A 19,999-nucleotide genomic window follows, 5' to 3' on the forward strand; every position below is an offset into this window, starting at 1 on the left:
AGCGGCTTTTACTCACAACTGTAGGGATTACTCTACAGATCTGTAACCCACACAATCATCCAGGGATTCCCCCACGGGCCCTGAATCTGAACACCTTGCACGATGACCGGGAATCCCAGCTCTGATCAACCTTAAGGGGCAGAGGACCTCAGTCGGAAGCCCTCTAAGCCTTTTTTTGTTCCTGTCCCCTACGTCTGGAGCTCACTTACAGTATACCGGACCCCCCGTTTCTCCTCCACCTGTCCCCATATAAAACCTCAGTCTACCACCACGCCAGTCTTGGCCTCATATCTCTTGTATAGTTTCCTTTCTTCCCACTGGATTGTAAGCTCACCGGGGAAGGGAACTCCTTTATTTGTTGTGCTTGTGCGACATGGGTTGATTATTCATGGCACCCTGTCTCTGTCTGGATGTTTGTAGCTACCTCGTACCCAGCAGTGCACGCCGTTGGTGCTACAGAGAAATCAAATCATTTTCAAGGAGCTCTGTTGGAGTTAGCGTACGGTTGCTGGGAACCTAAAGGCTCGGTCCCAGTCAGCTTTAGAAGAAGAAAGGAGGGGGTGAATAATTTGTCTTTCAAATCAGATCTCAGATTTCAGTGGCTCGAGCCTGCAAACAGTCTGAAAGGTTTGTCACCGTCTAGGCCCTGACTTGTGCATTCCATGAATATTGATATTTATATTCAGATTAACCTTCTGGGAGCCGAGACGTAATCCTGTCCTGTGGGGAAGGGTTAGGTCCGAGCAGGTCAAACTGTGCTGCTCATCAAGAGCTTCCACAAATACTTACAAGCCAATGTCAAGTAAGGTTTGTACAATTTCCCTGAACCAGGCGGACATTCGTGCAGAGTTTGTTAAGTTATCCACCCCTAATGACAAACATGGGATATGCCCGATTCTGCGGTCTCCAGAACAAGCTGGGAAGTTTGGCAGCTGGCCAGTGATTTAGTAGCCAGGTAGCCGGCATGCCCCTCACATCTGGGCCCTGCTACAGCACCTGGTTCAGGTAGTAGTAGGTCTCTGCGTCCTGGAGGCAGAAGAGCTCTTTCTGCTGGGAAGGGAGGCCAGCCAGCATCTCATAGAAGACGTGATAGTTTCGTTCATTTTTGGCCTAGAATGAGAAGGAAAGGCCTATCAAGGACTCTTTTATTTTCTCTGCCATACAGGGAGAAAGCCGTGCAAGAGTTCTGGACTGACCTGGAAAACGATTCGTGATTTTTCCAGAAGATATTGTGAAGTTATGGCACCACAGATCACACCCCTGGGAGAGACAGAAGTGTCCAAATAGTGAGTTCTGGGCTCTGCAGAACAGATGGATGTTGAATAACCTCATACAAGAGATGGGTATGACATGGGGGACAGACAGAAAGAAGAAGATAGTCAGGCAGATATTGTATACAAGTATAATGAGTGAGATATCAGATAGGGACATATAGACAGAATGACCGATAGACAATTTATTTATTTATTTATTTATTTTATTAAGGCTTTTATATACCGAATTTCTTGATACAAATCAAATCAATTCGGTTTACAATGAACTAAGTAGAATATACAATTAACCAATCAACAAGAGATACAGAGCATACAGTTACATTATAACAAGGAAGCCTTAACTTGGAGTAGGAAAATAAAGAAGGGGTGAACGGAGCAATAAATATATAAAGTGCAATAAAATAGAATAAATACTATATACAGTGGAGGGGGCTAGGAGCCAACCTCTCTTTAATGGATATTAGGCATGAGAAATTTGGAAAAGTTTTGTTTACAGAGATGTGTGGTGAACAATTCTAGATCAGGCAATGGAGTTTGTGGTGGGGAAGGCTTGGCTGAACAGCCATGTCTTTAGTTTCTTTTTAAAAGTTGTTAGACAAGTCTCCAGTCTGAGGTCCGGAGGCATGGCGTTCCACATGGAAGGGCCTGCTGTAGAGAATGACCGGTCTCTGATGTTTGCGTGGTGCACTAATTTGATTGTAGGAACGTGTAAAGATCCCTTGTAAGCATCCCTTAAAGGCCTGGCTGTCGAGTGCAGTCTGAGAGGATGAGACAGATCAAGCGGGGTTTGATGGTGGATATTTTTATGAATGATTGTGAGAGATTTATGGAGGATCCGGAAGTTTACTGGGAGCCAGTGGAGATCTTTTAGAATAGGAGAAATATGCTCTCTCCGATTGGTATTTGTCAAAATCCTTGCCGCTGCATTTTGTAGCAGCTGGAGCGGTTTAATGGTAGAGGCTGGAAGACCATGCAGGATGGAGTTGCAATAGTCGATCTTAGAGAACAGAATGGCTTGGAGGACGGATCTGAAATCGTTGTGGAATAGGAGCGGTTTGAGTTTTTTGAGTACTTGTAACTTGTAAAAGCACTCCTTAGTAGTGTGTTTTATAAAATGCTTTAGGTTAAGGTGACTGTCGATTAAGACTCCAAGATCTCTGGCGTGTGATATATGTGGAATATTTTGTGATTGGAGAAGTATGGGACTACCTTCTGGAGTAATTAGTAAGAGTTCGGTTTTAGAAGTGTTGAGCACAAGGTTGAGGCTGGATAAGTAGTGGTTTATAGTTTGTAGATGAGCGTTCCATAACTTGAGTGTTGAGTCCAATGATTTGGATATAGGGATTAAAATTTGAAGGTCATCTGCGTAAATATAAAATTTGAGTTTGAGGTTTGAAAGTAGGTGGCAGAGGGGGAGAATGTAGATATTAAACAGGGTGGGTGATAGGGAGGAGCCCTGGGGGACGCCAAAAGGAGCATTAGTATGAGGTGATTCCATGTTTTTAATTTTTACCTTATAGCCTCTATTACTGAGGAAAGATTCGAACCATCTGAGGGCTGAGCCTGTAATTCCTATGTCTGAGAGTCGGTTTAGGAGGATGTTGTGATTTACCGTATCAAAAGCCGCAGAGATGTCGAGGAGGGCTAAGAGAAATGACTGTCCTTTATCAAAACCAATATATAGTTGATCCAGGAGGGAGGTGAGGAGGGTTTCCGTATTGTGTTCTTTTCGGAAACCATATTGTGACGTGTGAAGTATATTGTGGTCTTCTAGGTAATTTGAAAGTTGCTTATTTACAATTTTCTCCATGATCTTAGATACAAATGGGAGATTTGATATGGGACGGTAATTGTTGAGGTCTTCCGGGTCCAGGTTGGATTTTTTGAGTATGGGTTTGAGCGTGGCCAATTTGAGTGCGTCCGGGAATGTTCCTTGTGTAAGGGAACAATTGATGATATCAGCTAGATATTTGGATATGTATTCTGGGATGAGGATCAGTAACTTGGAGGGTATTTGGTCCAGTGGGTGGGTCGAAGGTTTCATTCTTTTTATCAGCGATTCTACCTCTAAGGTGTGGGTTGAATCAAAGGAATCCAATCTTATGTCTGAGTTTGGTAGGAGAACTGTGTCCGGAAGAGTAGGATTTGTGTTGACAGGTAATCTGGCCAGGGTATTGGTGATTTTATTTTGAAAGAATAAGGCCAGGTCATTGGCCTTTGATTGAGCTGTATCGTCAGGGATGTTAGGAAGAGCTGTTTTGGTCAGTTCCGAAACATAGGAGAAGAGGGCCCCTCGCATCATACAGCATATCGTGGATGCGGTGAGCATAGAAATCTCTTTTTGTTCGAAGTATTGCTGATCTGTACTGGTGGAGAGTAGTTTTGTATATGGAAAGAGTGAGGGGATTAGAGTTCTTCCTCCATTCTTTTTCTTTCCGTCTTAGATTTTGCTTCTGAGTGCGGAGTTCATTAGAGAACCACGGTTGCTTATTTTTATGGGAGGGGTTTATAATTTTTTTTGACATTGGGCATAGTTCGTTAGCTATCATTTCAGTGATGTTTTGCCATGAGGTGATAGCTGAATTGGGATTTGAAAGATCCAAGTTTGGGAGATTTCTGATCAGGGATTTGCCAAGATCTTCTGAAGAACAAGTTTTCCTGTAGTATAGAGTTGTAGGCTGATGAGGTGTGGTCAATCCTGTCAATGACCTGAAGGTGGAGTTGATCATAAAATGATCTGACCATGGGACTGGAAGGCATAAGGGGGGTGAGAGTGGGGAAAGATTAGAATTTGTGAAGATAAGATCAAGAGTGTGACCCGCTTTATGTGTTGGTTGGTTAATGTGCTGTTTGAAGCCCATGTCCGAAAGTGCTGATAGGAAAGCATCACAGTTGGTCGATCGAGGACTAGCATCAATGTGGAGGTTAAAATCTCCAATGATTATGGCAGGAGAGTCTAGTTTTAGGTATTTGGCTATAACCTCTATCATGGGAGAGGCATCTTGATCTAAAAGTCCAGGAGGTGCATAGGTGAGTAGGATTTGAAGTGACTTCGATTTGAATAAGCCTACCTCAAGTTTGGGTATAGTATAGATAGGTTGTTGCTTGAGGTTAAAAAGTTTTTTTGCAGCTATAAGGAGACCTCCTCCTTTCTTTTTCTTTCTGGGTAAGGAGAAGACATCATATGTTTGTGTAGGCAATTGATTTATTAGGACTGTGTCTGAGGATTTTAACCAGGTCTCTGTGATGGCACAGATGTCTGGTTTAGTATCTAGCAGGTGGTCATTAAGGATGTGGGTTTTTTTTGTGATTGATTGGGCATTGAAGAGTGATAAGGTGAATAGAGCCAAACCAAGTAATTGTGTGACTGGTGAGATCATTACCGGAGTTAGATTTCTACGGGTTATAGGTTGATATCTTAGTGTAGGCTTCATCTTGGAGAAGGAGTAGTGATGTAATATATGTATTGGGTGTCCTTGCAACATGGTTGTATGAGGGAGATGACTTTGATGGTGTAGTCAGAATCAGGTGTCCTATGACGTTATGGCGGTAATAGATTGTGGAAATGTTCTTTAAGGAGGTCTGAATGATATGTTTGGTTGTGTAATCTTTTGCTAGATGAATGCTGAGGCTGTTGGTTGACTGCTGAATTGGCTGGTTGGATGCTGAGGTGGTTGAATGCTGAGGCTGTTGAATGCTGAGGCTGTTGAATGCTGAGACAGTGGGTTGAATGCTGAGGCTGTTGAATGCTGAGACAGTGGGTTGAATGCTGAGGCTGTTGAATGCTGAGACAGTGGGTTGAATGCTGAGGCTGTTGAATGCTGAGACAGTGGGTTGAATGCTGAGGCTGTTGAATGCTGAGACAGTGGGTTGAATGCTGAGGCTGTTGAATGCTGAGACAGTGGGTTGAATGCTGAGGCTGTTGAATGCTGAGACAGTGGGTTGAATGCTGAGGCTGTTGAATGCTGAGACAGTGGGTTGAATGCTGAGGCTGTTGAATGCTGAGACAGTGGGTTGAATGCTGAGGCTGTTGAATGCTGAGGCTGCTGGTTGGATGCTGAGATAGTGGGTTGAATTGAATGATGAGTGGATGCTGGATGAGTTCTAGTGCAGTATTGGTGTGATGCAGCTCGGGGAAGCGATGTTCGAAACGAAGGGGCGAAACAAAGGGGCAGGCCCCTTTGTCGCGCTCCTTCGTGCGCGCGACGCCCGGCGCGCGGCGCCAGGAGAGTGGTGGTTTAAATAGCCCGCCGGTCGCGCCTCTGACGTCACCGCCGCGACTTTTTCGTGGGTGGTCCGGGGCGAGGGCTCGCGGCTCTGCTGGGGGCCTGCTAGAGGCGAGGGCTCGTGCTTCGGGTCGAGGCTGTGCGAGATCGGCGTTACTTAGCTCCGATGGCGGCTGGCTGGAGGCAGAGACTCGCGGTCTCTCAGGTAAGTGGATGCTGGAGCGACGGGCCGGCGATCGGCGAGGGAGCCCGATCGGGGTGAGCGGAACAAGAGGCCTTACCCCGACGGGCTTCAGCGCCGATCGCGCAGGCCTAGTTCACCGCTGGAGCCCCGTGGAAGATGGAAATCAGATGGAAATCAGATGGAAATCAGATGGAAATCAGATGGAAAGATGTAGCTAGAAAAAGAGAAGGCTGACACATAGTATTGTGGCCTCCATTTGTAAAGATTCACAGAGAGTTTAACATTAGACGCAGTATGTGATTAATGGTGCTGTACATTCGCAAAGAAAGCCCTATGATATGTCTGGGAGGATGTCTGAAAGAGGAGGGGAATAGGCAGAAGGTCAAGAAAAGGAAGGTCAGACACAGTAAGTAGCAGCAGATAAAGATCAAATTGGCCCGTCCATTTTGCCAAATTGCAATTCTATGAATTTCCAGACTCAGCTCAACACCAGCTCCCCATCCCCTTTTTCACCTGTTTCCTACCACTGCACTCCCAAGCATGCCCAGTATGTTTCAGAGTACCGCCTTCTACTACGTCCACTGGGAGGTCATGTCAGGCTTCCTCTACGATCCTTACAAGACCAACACTAAATCTACCACCCAAGTCCCTTTCCTAATAATCCATTCAGCCACCAAATCTAGCAGAGTCATCATCCAAAACATCTGGTCTCTCCAGTGCCCAATGCAGTCCTACCACTGCTGTTAGAGTTGTAACTTCCACTCTGCCTACCCCCATGGCTTGTGGTGCTTCTGCAAATAAGGATTGCCCTGTGTTTATCCCATAACTATCTGATGTCCGTCACCATGCGAGTTTCCACCGAGCATTCTAGGCATCCACCACTCTTTCCATGAAAAACCAGTTCCCAATATTGTTCTTGCGTCTGCCCCCTGGGATCTTCATATCATGACCTTTCCATTGAAAACAGTTTGATTCCTATGCATTATTCATGGTCAAGGGTGCACACAGCAGAGCGTTACCCAGATTCAGTCGCTCTCTGCTTTGCATGAAGTGACTCTGGTGCATGGTTCATTTACATATTTTGGTTATCCTGAAAACTGAACCAGCTGATGGGCTTTGCTAACCAACACAGAGAGCGGGCGGTTAGCACATCTGTAATAACACGGCATATTCCACGCACATGGCTTCACTACTTACTCCTCCAGAAAGATTTCCACAAACTTCCCAAACCTGCTGGAGTTATCATTCCTCACTGTTTTGGCATTTCCAAAGGATTCCAGCAGCGGTGTCGCTTCAAGAATCTGCACAGTGGAGACAGCAATTATTCAAGGTACAGGCAGGAATGAAATGTCAGCAGGATCCATGCATAGATGTGGTACTTAGTCTGGCTGAAAAAAAAGGACATCAGTCCATGGAATCAACCTTCTCGGCTTTGGTTAAATATTTGCCTGTGGTGGCTTAACGGGATGACAGAAAAGGCTCTTTCTTAATAGGTAAAATGAAATTGTTCCTGACTCCCCTCTGACCCCTAGAAGCTGGTTGAATGGTGATCCAGTATGATGACATAGCAGAGAGATTATGCCATGTTTGGAAATAATAAATACCGAGAAGCTTTGGCCATTTGTGTTTCTGAAGCTGAAATCTTACCCTTTGTCCCATCAGCCTGTGTTTCAGGCAGTGCTGCCTCTCCACATGACTGGGAGTTTTGTCACAGCAGAATTTGACAACACAGGTTCTACTTGGGACACACAATGTCCATTGCAAGCAGTGCCTCAGATACAGGGGGCACCAGTGACTGGGAAAAGGCCACAGAGCAGACTTGCTCCCCGCACAGAGATGCAGGGGGTCATTCTGCCCGGGACAGGAAAGTGTTCAGTGCACACAACACACTCCTACCTCTGTCTGCAACGGAGAGCGCAGGATGCATGGAGAGAGAGAGAGAGAGAGAGAGAGAGGGGAGGCGATCAGGAGCAGCAGCAGCAAGGCTAGGGCTTCCACACCAGCCCCTCCATCCTCAGCTCCCTCTCGTACCGCATTCAGGTCCCACCTCAAATCTCTGCTTTTAATTTAACCCTTCTTAGTAAAGCAAAACCATCCTGAGGCAATTTGCACCATTGCAGGGTCTATGTTAACATTTCCACTGTCCCCTCCCTCCCTCCCCTGCCCTCTAATCAATTGGCACGTGACTTCCTATCCCATTGCAAATATTGCTCTACAATATTTAATCCTAACATTTTATTCCAAACAGAGTGGCTGCACTAATCATGCATTCAAAGTATTTCCTCATCATTTTTATAATAAACACAGCTCCGGAAACCTTTTCTTTGCTTTGTCTGTGTGTCTTGATTAGATTGTAAGCTCCAAGCAGCAGGGACTGTCTGTACAGCACCGAATACATCTAGTAGTGCTGTAGAAATAATTAAAATGTTACGACTGGTGGCTCGTGGGATGGCCCCACAAGCCACCACATTTACCCCTGACACCACCACGCAGGACCCACGGCCAAGATGCCGCCTCCCATGAGAACTGCTCCACGCGGTAGGAAACGCTGCCAGCCACCGCTCCCCACGTCCTTCCCTAAGCGTGTGCACACCCGAGAAGCTTAAAGGGCCCTCGGCAGGACAGGGCCACGATGACGTTGTGCTCGTGGCCGAGTGGTTACGGCGATGGACTCGAAATCCATTGGGGTCCCCCCTCGCAGGTTCGAGTTCTGCCGACTTACGTTCCTTCCTACCAGGGCAGTGTTCACTCTTACCTGTATGTGTCTCCTGGTTTCATTAATAATAACAGGACCCCAATGGGTTTCTAGCCCATCGCCTTAACCGCTTGGCCATGACTACATTCTCTCTGTCATCTTGTATCTCTCAGCAACATGAATGTAGGGGCCACCGAGCAATGTTAAAGACTGAGTTGCCATTCTGAGTAAAGACCAAAAGTCCATCAATCCCAGGATCCTGTTTCCAGCGGTGGCCAAGCCAGGTCACAAGTACCGGGCAGGATCCCAAGGGATTGAGAGATTCCAGGCTTGGGTACTTGCCAGGTTCTTATGGCCTGGATTGGCCACTGTTGGAAACAGGATGCTGGGCTTGATGGACCCTTGGTCTGACCCAGTATGGCAATTTCTTATGTTCTTATGGCATCACCAGCCTTAGCCCTTATAAGGGTTCTTCAGTCCGCCTTTCCTTGCTCAGCAAGAAGTCCCCCGGTGCCCTTGTGGACCAGTGTGTGTTCCTTCATGTGTGCTTGCCTTTCCTTGTACCTTGCCCTGTTATTCCTGCCTTGCCCTGACTGTTTCCTTCTCATTGTCTGAGCCTTGCCCCCATCTTCTCTGTGCCATGTTGCCTAGTCCTGTTTGTTGGGTCTGTTTTGTTCCTTGTCTGTCCTCAGCTTGACTTCCTGGAATTGACCTTGGCTTGGATTCGGACCTCCCTTGATTGATGCCTGGCCCTGATCCTTCGCTTTAAAACCGACTTCACTTTGTCTGCCGCCTGCCCTGACCTCTGGCCTGTTCTCTGTTTCCGCTGTCTGCTGCCTGCCTCGACCTCTGGCCTGTTCTCTGTTTCTGGTGTCTGTTGCCTGCCCTGACCTCTGGCCTGTTCTCTGTTTCCGCTGTCTGCCGCCTGCCCCGACCTATACCTGGTCTTTTGCTCTTGATCTGCCCTAGGGAGGCACCTAAGACCTGCCAGCCTCCAGAACCCAAGGGCTCAATCTGCGGGAGAAGAGACTGGTATAGGCGAAACTCCAGCTGGTCCCACCACAGGGCTTCTCCAACAGCTGGCAGTGTGGACCTAATGAGCTTGCTCATTAGGCAGTGCCAACCACACCCCAGCACTAGGGGTCCACACATCTGGTGAGTATTACACAATAATAGGAATAATAGCAGTAGAAGTAGTAGCATGTATCTGTACAGCACAGCATACATCTAACAGTGCTATAGAAATTAGTAGTAATAGTAACAGTAGTAGTAGTAGTAGTATGTGTATCTGTACTGCACAGCATACATCTGGAAGTGCTGTAGAAATGATTAATAGTAAAAGTAGAAGTAGTAGTGTGTGTATGTATAGCTCAATATATGTCTAGCAGTGTTATAGAAATGATTAATTGTAGTAGTAGAAGTAGTAGCTTGTGTATCTGTACAGCACAGCATTCGTGTAGCAGTGCTATAGAAATGGTTAATAGTAGCAGTAGTAGTAGTAGTATGTGTATCTGTACTGCACAGCATACATCTGGAAGTGCTGTAGAAATGATTAATAGTAAAAGTAGAAGTAGTAGTGCGTGTATGTATAGCTCAATATATGTCTAGCAGTGTTATAGAAATGATTAATTGTAGTAGTAGAAGTAGTAGCTTGTGTATCTGTACAGCACAGCATTCGTGTAGCAGTGCTATAGAAATGGTTAATAGTAGCAGTAGTAGTAGTAGTATGTGTATCTGTACTGCACAGCATACATCTGGAAGTGCTGTAGAAATGATTAATAGTAAAAGTAGAAGTAGTAGTGCGTGTATGTATAGCTCAATATATGTCTAGCAGTGTTATAGAAATGATTAATTGTAGTAGTAGAAGTAGTAGCTTGTGTATCTGTACAGCACAGCATTCGTGTAGCAGTGCTATAGAAATGGTTAATAGTAGTAATAGTAGTAGTAGTAGTAGTAGTATGTGTATCTGTACAGCACAGCCTTTGTCTAGTAGTAGTAAGAACATAAGAAATGCCATACTGAGTCAGACCAAGGGTCAATCAAGCCCAGCATCCTGTTTCCAACAGAGGCCAATCCACATCACAAGTACCTGGCAAATACCCAAACATTAAATAGTAGAGTAGCAGCAGTAGTAGCAGCAGCAGCATGGGCTTTGCTAGGTACTTCAAAGATCCAGAGCTCAGGCCCATAGATCCCTCCCCTCCCAAAAAGGGTTGCCAACTTTTCCACAAACCAGGACTGGACATTTGAGGACAGGGAGGGACCCTTCCCACCCCTCATTTGTATAACTTTGTCACCACTGTCCCTGAACCTGTCTCCTCTTTCTCATCCCTTCTATTCTAGCATTCCCAGGGCAGTGGCAATTAACAATCTACCGATGGATCAGCAGGGCCATCAATGATGAGTGATGCACTCATGAATCAACCTGAAATACCACAGGAATGATGGAACATAATCTGCAAAGATGCATGCATTCCGTTAACTGCATTGGTGCATGTGCATTATGGATGCATTGCTCATTTTTCCCAATGTTATGGAAATATTATGAGTGCATCAATCATCCACATTTCACTTGAGTTGCCGAGGGACCCAGTCACATCACATTCCAGCACACAGCCACTTACATACTGCCTTTGGGTTACAGTTTTATAGACATTTAAAAATTGCGCCTTCTTCAATTTGATACTGAAAATAAATTGACAATGAATCCTCTGAAAAAGTGAATAAACCTCCAAAACCGAAACTGCCAGCACACAATCTTACTGCCAGCACACAATCAGTAACAACGTTATCTATGAAAAGGCAACACTGCCAATATTACGCCAGGCCCTAAAACACCAATACATCTCCTATTATGAAAACAGAAGAAGCTGAACTGCTGATGCAGTGCCAGAACCAGTTCTGCCAAAGAAGGGAGCGCTGTGCTGGAGCTGCCGCCAATAGCTGCCAGAGGACCAAAGGTTCGCTTAGGGTGCCAAACGCTGCTGCGCTGACCCTGTCTTGGCTGCTTACTATGAGAGTTCAGTGAATAAGAACAGCGCTGTACGGAGGTGGCACCTGTCTAGGATTTCATTGTTGTGACAGCTAAGGGAATCTGCTTCTGTGTTAGCGTATTCTGACTTTGCAATAGCTCAGCAGCCTCTATCCCGGGATAGCCAGGTGTCCAGGAAGTAATGCGAGAGTGCCAGAGAGACTAAGCAACGGAGGCTGGCCTGCCCTCCCCCGCCCACCTTGCACTGAAAGTCTGAAGACTCTGCCGGTTGTTTTCAGGTGTGTGATAATAGTGGAGAAGGGGCATTACAGTAACAAGGGACAGAGATGGCCTCCCGCCTGCTATGGTGCCTGTCAGGCATTACAGGAGCAGAGGACAGAGACAGGACTCCCACCTGCTGCGTCACATTCCTCTTCTGGTTGACCGCTGCTAAGTATCGCAGGACCAGCTTAGTGGCTTCCGTTTTGCCGGAACCACTTTCACCGCTAAAACAAAAGGAAAAGCAGTTAAATTTACTTTCAAATCAAAGCAAGAAAAGATAAAGATTCCTAGGGAGGTTGTAGAAACTTGAATGCCCCATGTACAGCATTTCTTCCATGCTGCTGGTGCTCCTGTGACCTCAGCCACATGATCCCAGAGACCATCATCAGCATAAACGACCCTTAAGCTATGACAGAGGAAGAAGCTGTCGCTTCCCATGGTAGCCAAGCCTTCCCTTCTGGTACCCTGTGGCTAGCACATGCCAATTGTTGTCATTGTGTGGGGGGGAGGGACTCAAAATTGCCATCTTCACCCCTACATCAGTGCAAATGTGCACATTTAGGATGGGCCGCAGGTGCACTGCATACACAGAAAAGAAATTCACTTCTGCTGGCGCCAGGTGTATCATCTCCCGAATTTAGTTTTTAACAAACCAAGAAAACCAATACACCGTTGTTTAACCCTATGTCCCTAGCTCTTCAACATTTCCCTGGGAGAGGATGAAATCTCACCTGCTCTCTATCAGCTCTCCTTTGGGCTTATTGAATGGGAGATTTGGGGTAGATTCTCAGAGAGCTGCTGAGTGATAAAGTTAACTGGTTAAATCTCACACAAAGAGCCACTGAGAGATGGAATTAACCAGTTAAATCTCACACAAAGAGCCACTGAGAGATGGAATTAACCAGTTAAATATCACACATAGAGCCACTGAGTGATGGAGTTAACCAGTTAAATATCACACATACAGCCACTAAGTGATGGAATTAACTGGTTAAATATCACACAAAGAGCCACTTAGTGATGGAATTAACCGGTTAAATATCACACAAAGAGCCACTGAGAGATGGAATTAACCAGTTAAATCTCACACAAAGAGCCACTGAGAGATGGAATTAACCAGTTAAATATCACACATAGAGCCAACTGAGAGATGGAATTAATCAGTTAAATATCACACATAGAGCCACTGAGAGATGGAATTAACTGGTTAAATATCACACAAAGAGCCACTGAGAGATGGAATTAACCAGTTAAATATCACACATAGAGCCACTGAGTGATGGAGTTAACCAGTTAAATACCACACATAGAGCCACTGAGAGATGGAGTTAATCGGTTAAATATCAAAGAGCCACTGAGAGAGGGAATTAACCGGTTAAATATCACACATAGAGCCACTGAGAGATGGAATTAACCAGTTAAATACCACACAGAGCCACTGAGAGATGGAATTAACCGGTTAAATATCACACATAGAGCCACTGAGAGATGGAGTTAATCGGTTAACTTTGCCAGGTTATTCAGTCACAGCTCACTTTGCTACAGCTGCAGCCGACTATCCAGGTAAATCGAACAACACAAAAGTTGTGCAGTTAGATTTAAAGATGCCGTCTGTGTGGCCATATTTAAGAGGACAAATTTAGCTGGTTACTGCTAAATATTCCTCATTCACCAGCTAAATCTGAAACCCTTGCCTGCCACACCTCAGCCCTGAGAGATTTTGTTTAATCCAGATTTTAGCTGGATATTGTGGTAGGGAGGGGGAAATAATTTTTAACCAGTTAGATTAATGCTGTTAAAAGTGGATTTTAACCATATAAATCTTATCAACAGCACAGGCTTAGTTTTACTGCTTTAAACAATGTCTGCTTCATATTACTCCATGCTAATAAGTAATGAATATATTTGTTCGCATAATCTGATGCCATTGGACAACTATTGAATGCCCTCCCCTCTCGATTTATAGTAGCACAGCACTCCTCTAAAATCCTCACCTGACGATAATACACTGGTTGTGTTTGGCATCCATCATTTTGTTGTAGGCCACGTTTGTGATAGCAAAGAGGTGCCTGAAAAAGACAGCATAATGTTAATGGTCACAGGCAAGGACCAGCATGGCCAGTGCACAGGGATCCCACTTCAGTCATGCTCAATGCCTCTCACTGTGGGACCTCGAAAAGGTCATTTAAAGACACAACACTAGCCAATTTTTGTATAGACAGTTCAGTTGTCATTTAAAGGGAAAAAAATAATTAAGAATCCCTAACTTCCTTTCTCATGTTGTATATTTCAGTACTGAGGAGAAAGGCGCACAGGGTGTTTTTGAAAGAACTGTCTCCTTAGCTACTCCCAACATTGGTAGCAAATGGAGTCGCAGCTGTACTGATCCTCCTCAGAGCCCCATACAGGTCTGACACTGATGCACGTAAAGCATGAATACAGCACGGACAGCGGAAGAGTAGATCCTCAGAGCCCCAGTCAGGCATCGCGCTGATACAGGTAAAGCATGAATACAGCACAGACAGCTGAAGAGCAGATCTTCATCAGATCCCCTTGCAGGCTTCACGCTGATACAGGTAAAGCATGAATACAGCACAGACAGCTGAAGAGCAGATCTTCATCAGATCCCCTTGCAGGCTTCACGCTGATACAGGTAAAGCATGAATACAGCACAGACAGCTGAAGAGTAGATCTTCATCAGAGCCCCAGGCAGGCCTCATGTTGATACAGGTAAAGCATGAATACAGCACAGACAGCTGAAGAGCAGATCTTCATCAGATCCCCTTGCAGGCTTCACGCTGATACAGTTAAAGCATGAATACAGCACAGACAGCTGAAGAGTAGATCTTCATCAGAGCCCCAGGCAGGCCTCATGCTGATACAGGTAAAGCATGAATACAGCACAGTCAGCTGAAGAGTGGATCTGCATCAGAGCCCCAGTCAGGCATCACACCGATACAGGTAACGCATGAATACAGCACAGACAGCTGAAGAGCAGATCTTCATCAGATCCCATTGCAGGCCTCACGCTGATACATGTAAAGCATGAATACAGCACAGACAGCTGAAGAGCAGAGGATCATCAGAGCTCTATGCAGGTCTCACGCTGATACAGGTAAGACATGAATACAGCACAGACAGCTGAAGAGCAGATCTTCATCACAGCCCCATGCAGGCCTCACACTGATACAGGTAAAGCATGAATACAGCACAAACAGCTGAAGAGTAGATCTTCATCAGAGCCCCAGGCAGGCCTCATGCTGATACAGGTAAAGCATGAATACAGCACAGACAGCTGAAGAGTGGATCTGCATCAGAGCCCCAGTCAGGCATCACACTGATACAGGTAACGCATGAATACAGCACAGACAGCTGAAGAGTGGATCTTCATCAGATCCCATTGCAGGCCTTGCATTAATACAAAGTAAAGCATGAATACAGCATGGACAGCTGAAGAGCAGATCTTCATTAAAGTCCCATGCAAGTATCACATTGATACATATAATGCATGAATACAGCACAGACAGCTGAAGAGCAGATCTTCATCAGATCCCATTGCAGGCCTCACGCTGATACATGTAAAGCATGAATACAGCACAGACAGCTGAAGCGTGAACTCAAGAAAGGTATTTTTTTAAACATGGAATATGGCCATAATTAAAGGTGCCCACTTTTTATTCCAAAAAGTGTGAGGGCATATGTGATAAAGTATATTAATAAAAAAGAAAAGCAAGATAGGAATAAGAGCAAGAAAGGATGCAGTAAAACCAGAAAACGGGGCGAGTTAATATTTTAGGAGTCTGAGTTTAGTGTAGAAAGTTTAGTGACAATTATTTTCCTGGGCAGCACAAAGAAGGCATCTTATAAATAATAAATATTATTACCATGCACAACACAGCGCTCATACTACCTGTGACACTTAGTGATCAATATTCAAAAACGAGCACGTGCGTCCATGAGCGCTTGGTTCCCGGCGCGCACGTGGACACGCCGATTTTATAAATGCGCATGGATATAAAATACGATTCCCACGCGCACATGCGCGGCCAATTTTAATATCGGCGCGTGCATGTGCAGGCGGGTGCTGTGTCACGAGTGCAACGGGGGAGGGGGATTTACAAAAAATACGCACGGTGACACGAGTAGGGCCTTTCCCAGTTCCCTCCCAGTCCACTGCAATTAAGGAACGGACTGGGAGGAAACTTCCCTATCCCTCTAACCATCCTTCCTACCTTTTCCCCTCTCCTCCCTGATCCCTAACCTCTATCTAGCAAGCCAAAATGTTTTGTTTTATAACTTACTGCTCCTTCCAAGTAGAAGTAACTTCCCTGGGACAGTCGGCCCCGCCCCTCCCGGCCCAGACCCCGCCCCTTTTGGATGACCCGCCCCCTTCTGTGCGTACCGGGAGATACACGCGTGGCTGGGCCATTTCTAAAATGCACTCGGGGCGTGCTCAGCCCGGACACGCGCATTTCTCCCGGATTTTACACGTGCAGCCTTTTGAAAATTCGGCCGTTAGCAAATAGTAAGAACAGCTATGTGGTGGATGCCCTAAGCACAGCCCAACAATGGCGCCCCCTCGGCCCTTCCTTTGCTTAAGTGACAAGACATTGACTCAATAAGTGCTGAAGGTGAAATAAGAGATTAAAAACTCACTCTTCTTACAGAGGCCATGCTCCACAAGCATATTAAATATAAACTTCTATTGAATTGTATTTAACACTAAATAGCAGTAAGCAAGATAAGAAAATTATTTACTTATAACTAGGGGGCAACAGAAAAAAGCACATTTTCCGTGCTCGATGCCCCCCCTTCTCTTGCTGCTCCATGCACGAGCCCATTTTGCTTAATGGTTACTCCAGGGCTGCCTGGACTGCCCTTCTGGAGCAGGTGGTAACGGAATTATTGTAGCAGCTCAGCCAAGCGATCTCTACTGATAATTGCAACAGTGCTTGGAAAGGGAGAAGACTTCAGATCTGCACGTACAGAAGCGAAATATGGAATCCCATCCCTCTGTGTGCAAGGAAGCCGCGAATTCCTCATCATCGCAGCTACAGCGCCATAGACTGCACCTGAGCAGTGGCATTCACTTCTGGCCAAAGGGGGGAGATCTGGGTGAGAGATAATCCTTGTCCACTGCTGGCTGGGCATAGAAAGAAGTTTCTGTGTTGAAGTGGCTTCATTGGGGCTTCTAATTTTGTGCTTTGTCCATAAATATCATAGTACCACTGGTTGGCCTCTCCTGTCTCTATATTCCCTCACACTCTTCTTGGTAGTCGGCTTAGTGGCTCGAAACAACCATTGTGCTTCCAAGAGTGCACTGGGCCAGCCTGGATGGAGCCGCGGTTACACCCCTGAATAGCGCTGCTATGATTGCATTGTGCGGCCCAAGAAGGGTGGGATGACCTGCACGGAAAGACCATGGTTCATTGACCACAGAGGAGGCAGATCTTTTGTTTACCCCAGTCTTAGTGAGATGGGGGAGGGGGGCCTGGTGTTGCCTTGGATATAGGTTTTATGAGAGGAAAGCTGAAGGTGGCAGGCCCTGAAATGGCCTAGTGGCAGAGGTGGTGGAGGCCATCGTCTTGGCGGATTTTCGGCACGCTTGGGACAGATGTGGAGGACCCTGGTGGGAAAGGGGTTGGGAAGACGGGTAAAAGAGTTGGGAGAGGGGCAGTTGGTGATAGCTTCCATAAGAAATTGTATGTGTGCAGCTGCCTAAATTGGATGGACCATTTTGGTCTTCATGTGCCGTGTTACAAAGTTATTTAAAACATAAAAGTGCGAATGCCTGGCTTCGGCACTGAATCTCATAGGGGCTGCCAGCCATCCGGGGACCAGTAGCCAGTTCTCTGCCTTTGCCAAGGGGGTGGAACGGGAAAACTGCGAGCACTAATGGTAGAAACTGTAGAGAAGGAAGCGCAGACCCCCCACCTCCCGAGCTGTGGGGGCACCCAGGAAGTGGACGAGCACGGCAGAAGACAACAAATCCTCGGAGTACTCACGGCGGATTCTCGCCCAAGGACCTGCCTTCGTACTGTAAGACGTATTCGGTGCCATAAATGTTGTACATTTTATAGGGGTTCACGGACACCAGGATGCTGCCAATATATGTCTGAAAGGAAAACAGAGGGCGATTATTATTATTAATTCCAGGAAGTGCAGAGAGCAGAGGAGGAGCTTGCTTGGAAGGCCGAATCACTTACATAGATAATTTCTCTGTCAAACCTCATCTTCAGGTTGTTTAATATCGCCTCCTCCTGGAGATCCCTGCAAGGCACAGTAAGGGGGACACGCACCGGTCAGCGAGGTGAAATCCCTTCCTGTCGGGGCTGGCACCGGGGCAAATAAAGGATCTCAGGACGAACTTTAAGGGTGGGACACAAAGAGAGCAGATCAGCTGGCCGGCACGGTTTTGAAATGGAGCTGGAATGAGCTGCAGTTTCTGCAGGGAAGAATAAAATCTCACAGGGGGGGGAAAAAAAAAAAGGTGCAATGAAAATCCTGTGGGAAAGGGCCGGGCGTAAGGTCCACGCTGTTCTTCCTTCAGCCTTTCCCTGATACCTGAGTCTGGCCCTCGGTAACCCAGTGTTACTTGTCTTAATCATTTTAGGATTTCTGCAGCTTTTTTCTGTTGTGGGTTTTTTTTTTTTTTTTAATTTTTAGATAAAATCTGACAAGCAGCAGAGCCTTCGTGAACTGAACTGCAGTAGATGACATCTGTTCACAGTTTCGGGATAAATGCTGCTGTTTTAATTATGAAAAATAGATTTATTTTTTTTTCATTACGGACGCGGCCAGAGAAGCGAAATAGCAACTTCGGGCACAGTTTTGTCTGATTAGGTTCAGCCATGAGGAGCTTGGTTTCTCCCTTGGCTCCCTCCCATCCACCTTTACGCAATGGAGGAGAGCAAGGGCCAGTTCCACAGCAGAGAGGGGATTTAGCAGTCCTCTTTCGGCTCCTACCTCAGGCACATCTTTCCTGAAATTATCCCCTAGGCCCGCAAAGTGAATCTGTTCTTCCTCTCTGTTCACCCCATTCTGAACACTTAACCGCGAGCAGACGGACCCCACTTTGCGAGCTTGCATCGGGGGTATAACAGTTCTAGGCTCAATCCTGAACTGAGTTTCTCTGAGTGCTCCACTCGGGGACAAGTCTTTAAATAAAAGAAAACTGTAACGGGTGGATATTCAATTTCTTTTTTGACCTGGCACCTCCTTCCTGACCCTTTGGGTTTCTACGTCAGTCAGAACCAGGGCTGGGATCTGGTATCAGGAGCCTTTATTTCCAATTACCCAGGGGCGTATCCCTCCTCAACTGAGAGCCATGCACCAGGTCTCCCTCACCAACCCTGGGCCCCACATAATGGCTACCACTCCCCTCCCCCAGAGGCCGTGAACGCGGTCTGTGCAGCACCCCCAGCCCCGGGAGAACCGAGCCGGGACTCGAACCCCCAGGTCCCGCAGCCAGCCCTAAACATTAATTACTTGAGGATCTCCCAGGTGTTCAGTACTAGGCCTGCTGCTCCCCTGTGCTCATGGTCTAGCTTTACGCCCAGGCCTTTGCTCGGGAACTCAACACCCATGAGAGACCGGAATGTTCCCGAGCCTACTGATGTCTTCTTCCTGGTGGCAATAGTTTGCAGGACTACAGAAACCTGAGGTGGCGTGGAGATACATTTACAGCAAAAATGATGAAGAAACACATCCCTGAGCTGTGGCACACAAGCTTTGCTATTTATACAGGGACTCAAGGCACCAAGATCCATATTCAGATTAGGTTTTGTGTAGCCTTAAAATGCAAGTTCTACCTGCCATTGATTGAATGCTTTCGGAATAGTTCTGTCATTTCAAAGGTCCCTGCTGAGACAGTGATAAGCTGGATAGAGCTCAAGTGAAAACTGTGCTTTACTAATTTACAACAAAATCCAAACCATGCCCACTACTTACTGCAGCTGAGTCATGTCCTCCAGCCCATCTTCCTCAGACTTCTCCCGGTGCCTCATGGACGGCAAGTTGCGGACAGAGTGCATCTAACCTCAGGAAACAAGCGACAGAATGAAAATGCTATTTCAGGGCCTGGACAATTGCAGCAGGCTACATTCAGGATATTATTTGGGGCTGCAGAGATGAGAAGCAATAGCACAGGGCTTTACTACCTGTGAAATTTCAGGGGTCCAACAGACCCAAGTTATTCTGATAGCTGAAGACTTTAGTGATGAGGTTGAAAATCAATTACATTTTTTTTTCAGGAATATGATCCAGTCCTGATTTTAAGCCATAACCATGCATGGGCTTGTATTTCTGAGTTGCCTTGAAATATAGAACTACAAGTCCATGCATGCACCGGGGTAAAACTAGGACTGG

At 46.3% G+C, this 19,999-nt stretch overlaps 1 protein-coding gene and 1 non-coding gene across 2 annotated transcripts in view; one reads left to right on the forward strand and one right to left on the reverse strand.

Annotated features, from left to right (window-relative positions):
- MYO15A (myosin XVA) overlaps nt 1-19,665 on the reverse strand; it is a 96,460-nt gene extending 76,795 nt beyond the window's left edge. The window contains exons 1-8 of the mRNA XM_029577208.1: nt 19,583-19,665; nt 17,839-17,902; nt 17,638-17,747; nt 13,627-13,701; nt 11,760-11,856; nt 6,882-6,985; nt 1,197-1,260; nt 997-1,110 (exon numbers count right to left, since the gene is read on the reverse strand). Coding sequence (XP_029433068.1) covers nt 997-1,110; nt 1,197-1,260; nt 6,882-6,985; nt 11,760-11,856; nt 13,627-13,701; nt 17,638-17,747; nt 17,839-17,902; nt 19,583-19,665 — 711 coding nt within the window. The remainder of the gene's footprint in view (nt 1-996; nt 1,111-1,196; nt 1,261-6,881; nt 6,986-11,759; nt 11,857-13,626; nt 13,702-17,637; nt 17,748-17,838; nt 17,903-19,582) is intronic.
- On the forward strand, nt 8,325-8,407 carry TRNAS-CGA. The gene has a single exon. It is a non-coding gene; the product is annotated as a tRNA-Ser (tRNA).
- Nucleotides 19,666-19,999: the final 334 nt, after the last annotated feature.

The sequence above is a fragment of the Rhinatrema bivittatum genome, chromosome 14 (assembly GCF_901001135.1).
Source record: "Rhinatrema bivittatum chromosome 14, aRhiBiv1.1, whole genome shotgun sequence".
NCBI lineage: Eukaryota > Metazoa > Chordata > Amphibia > Gymnophiona > Rhinatrematidae > Rhinatrema > Rhinatrema bivittatum.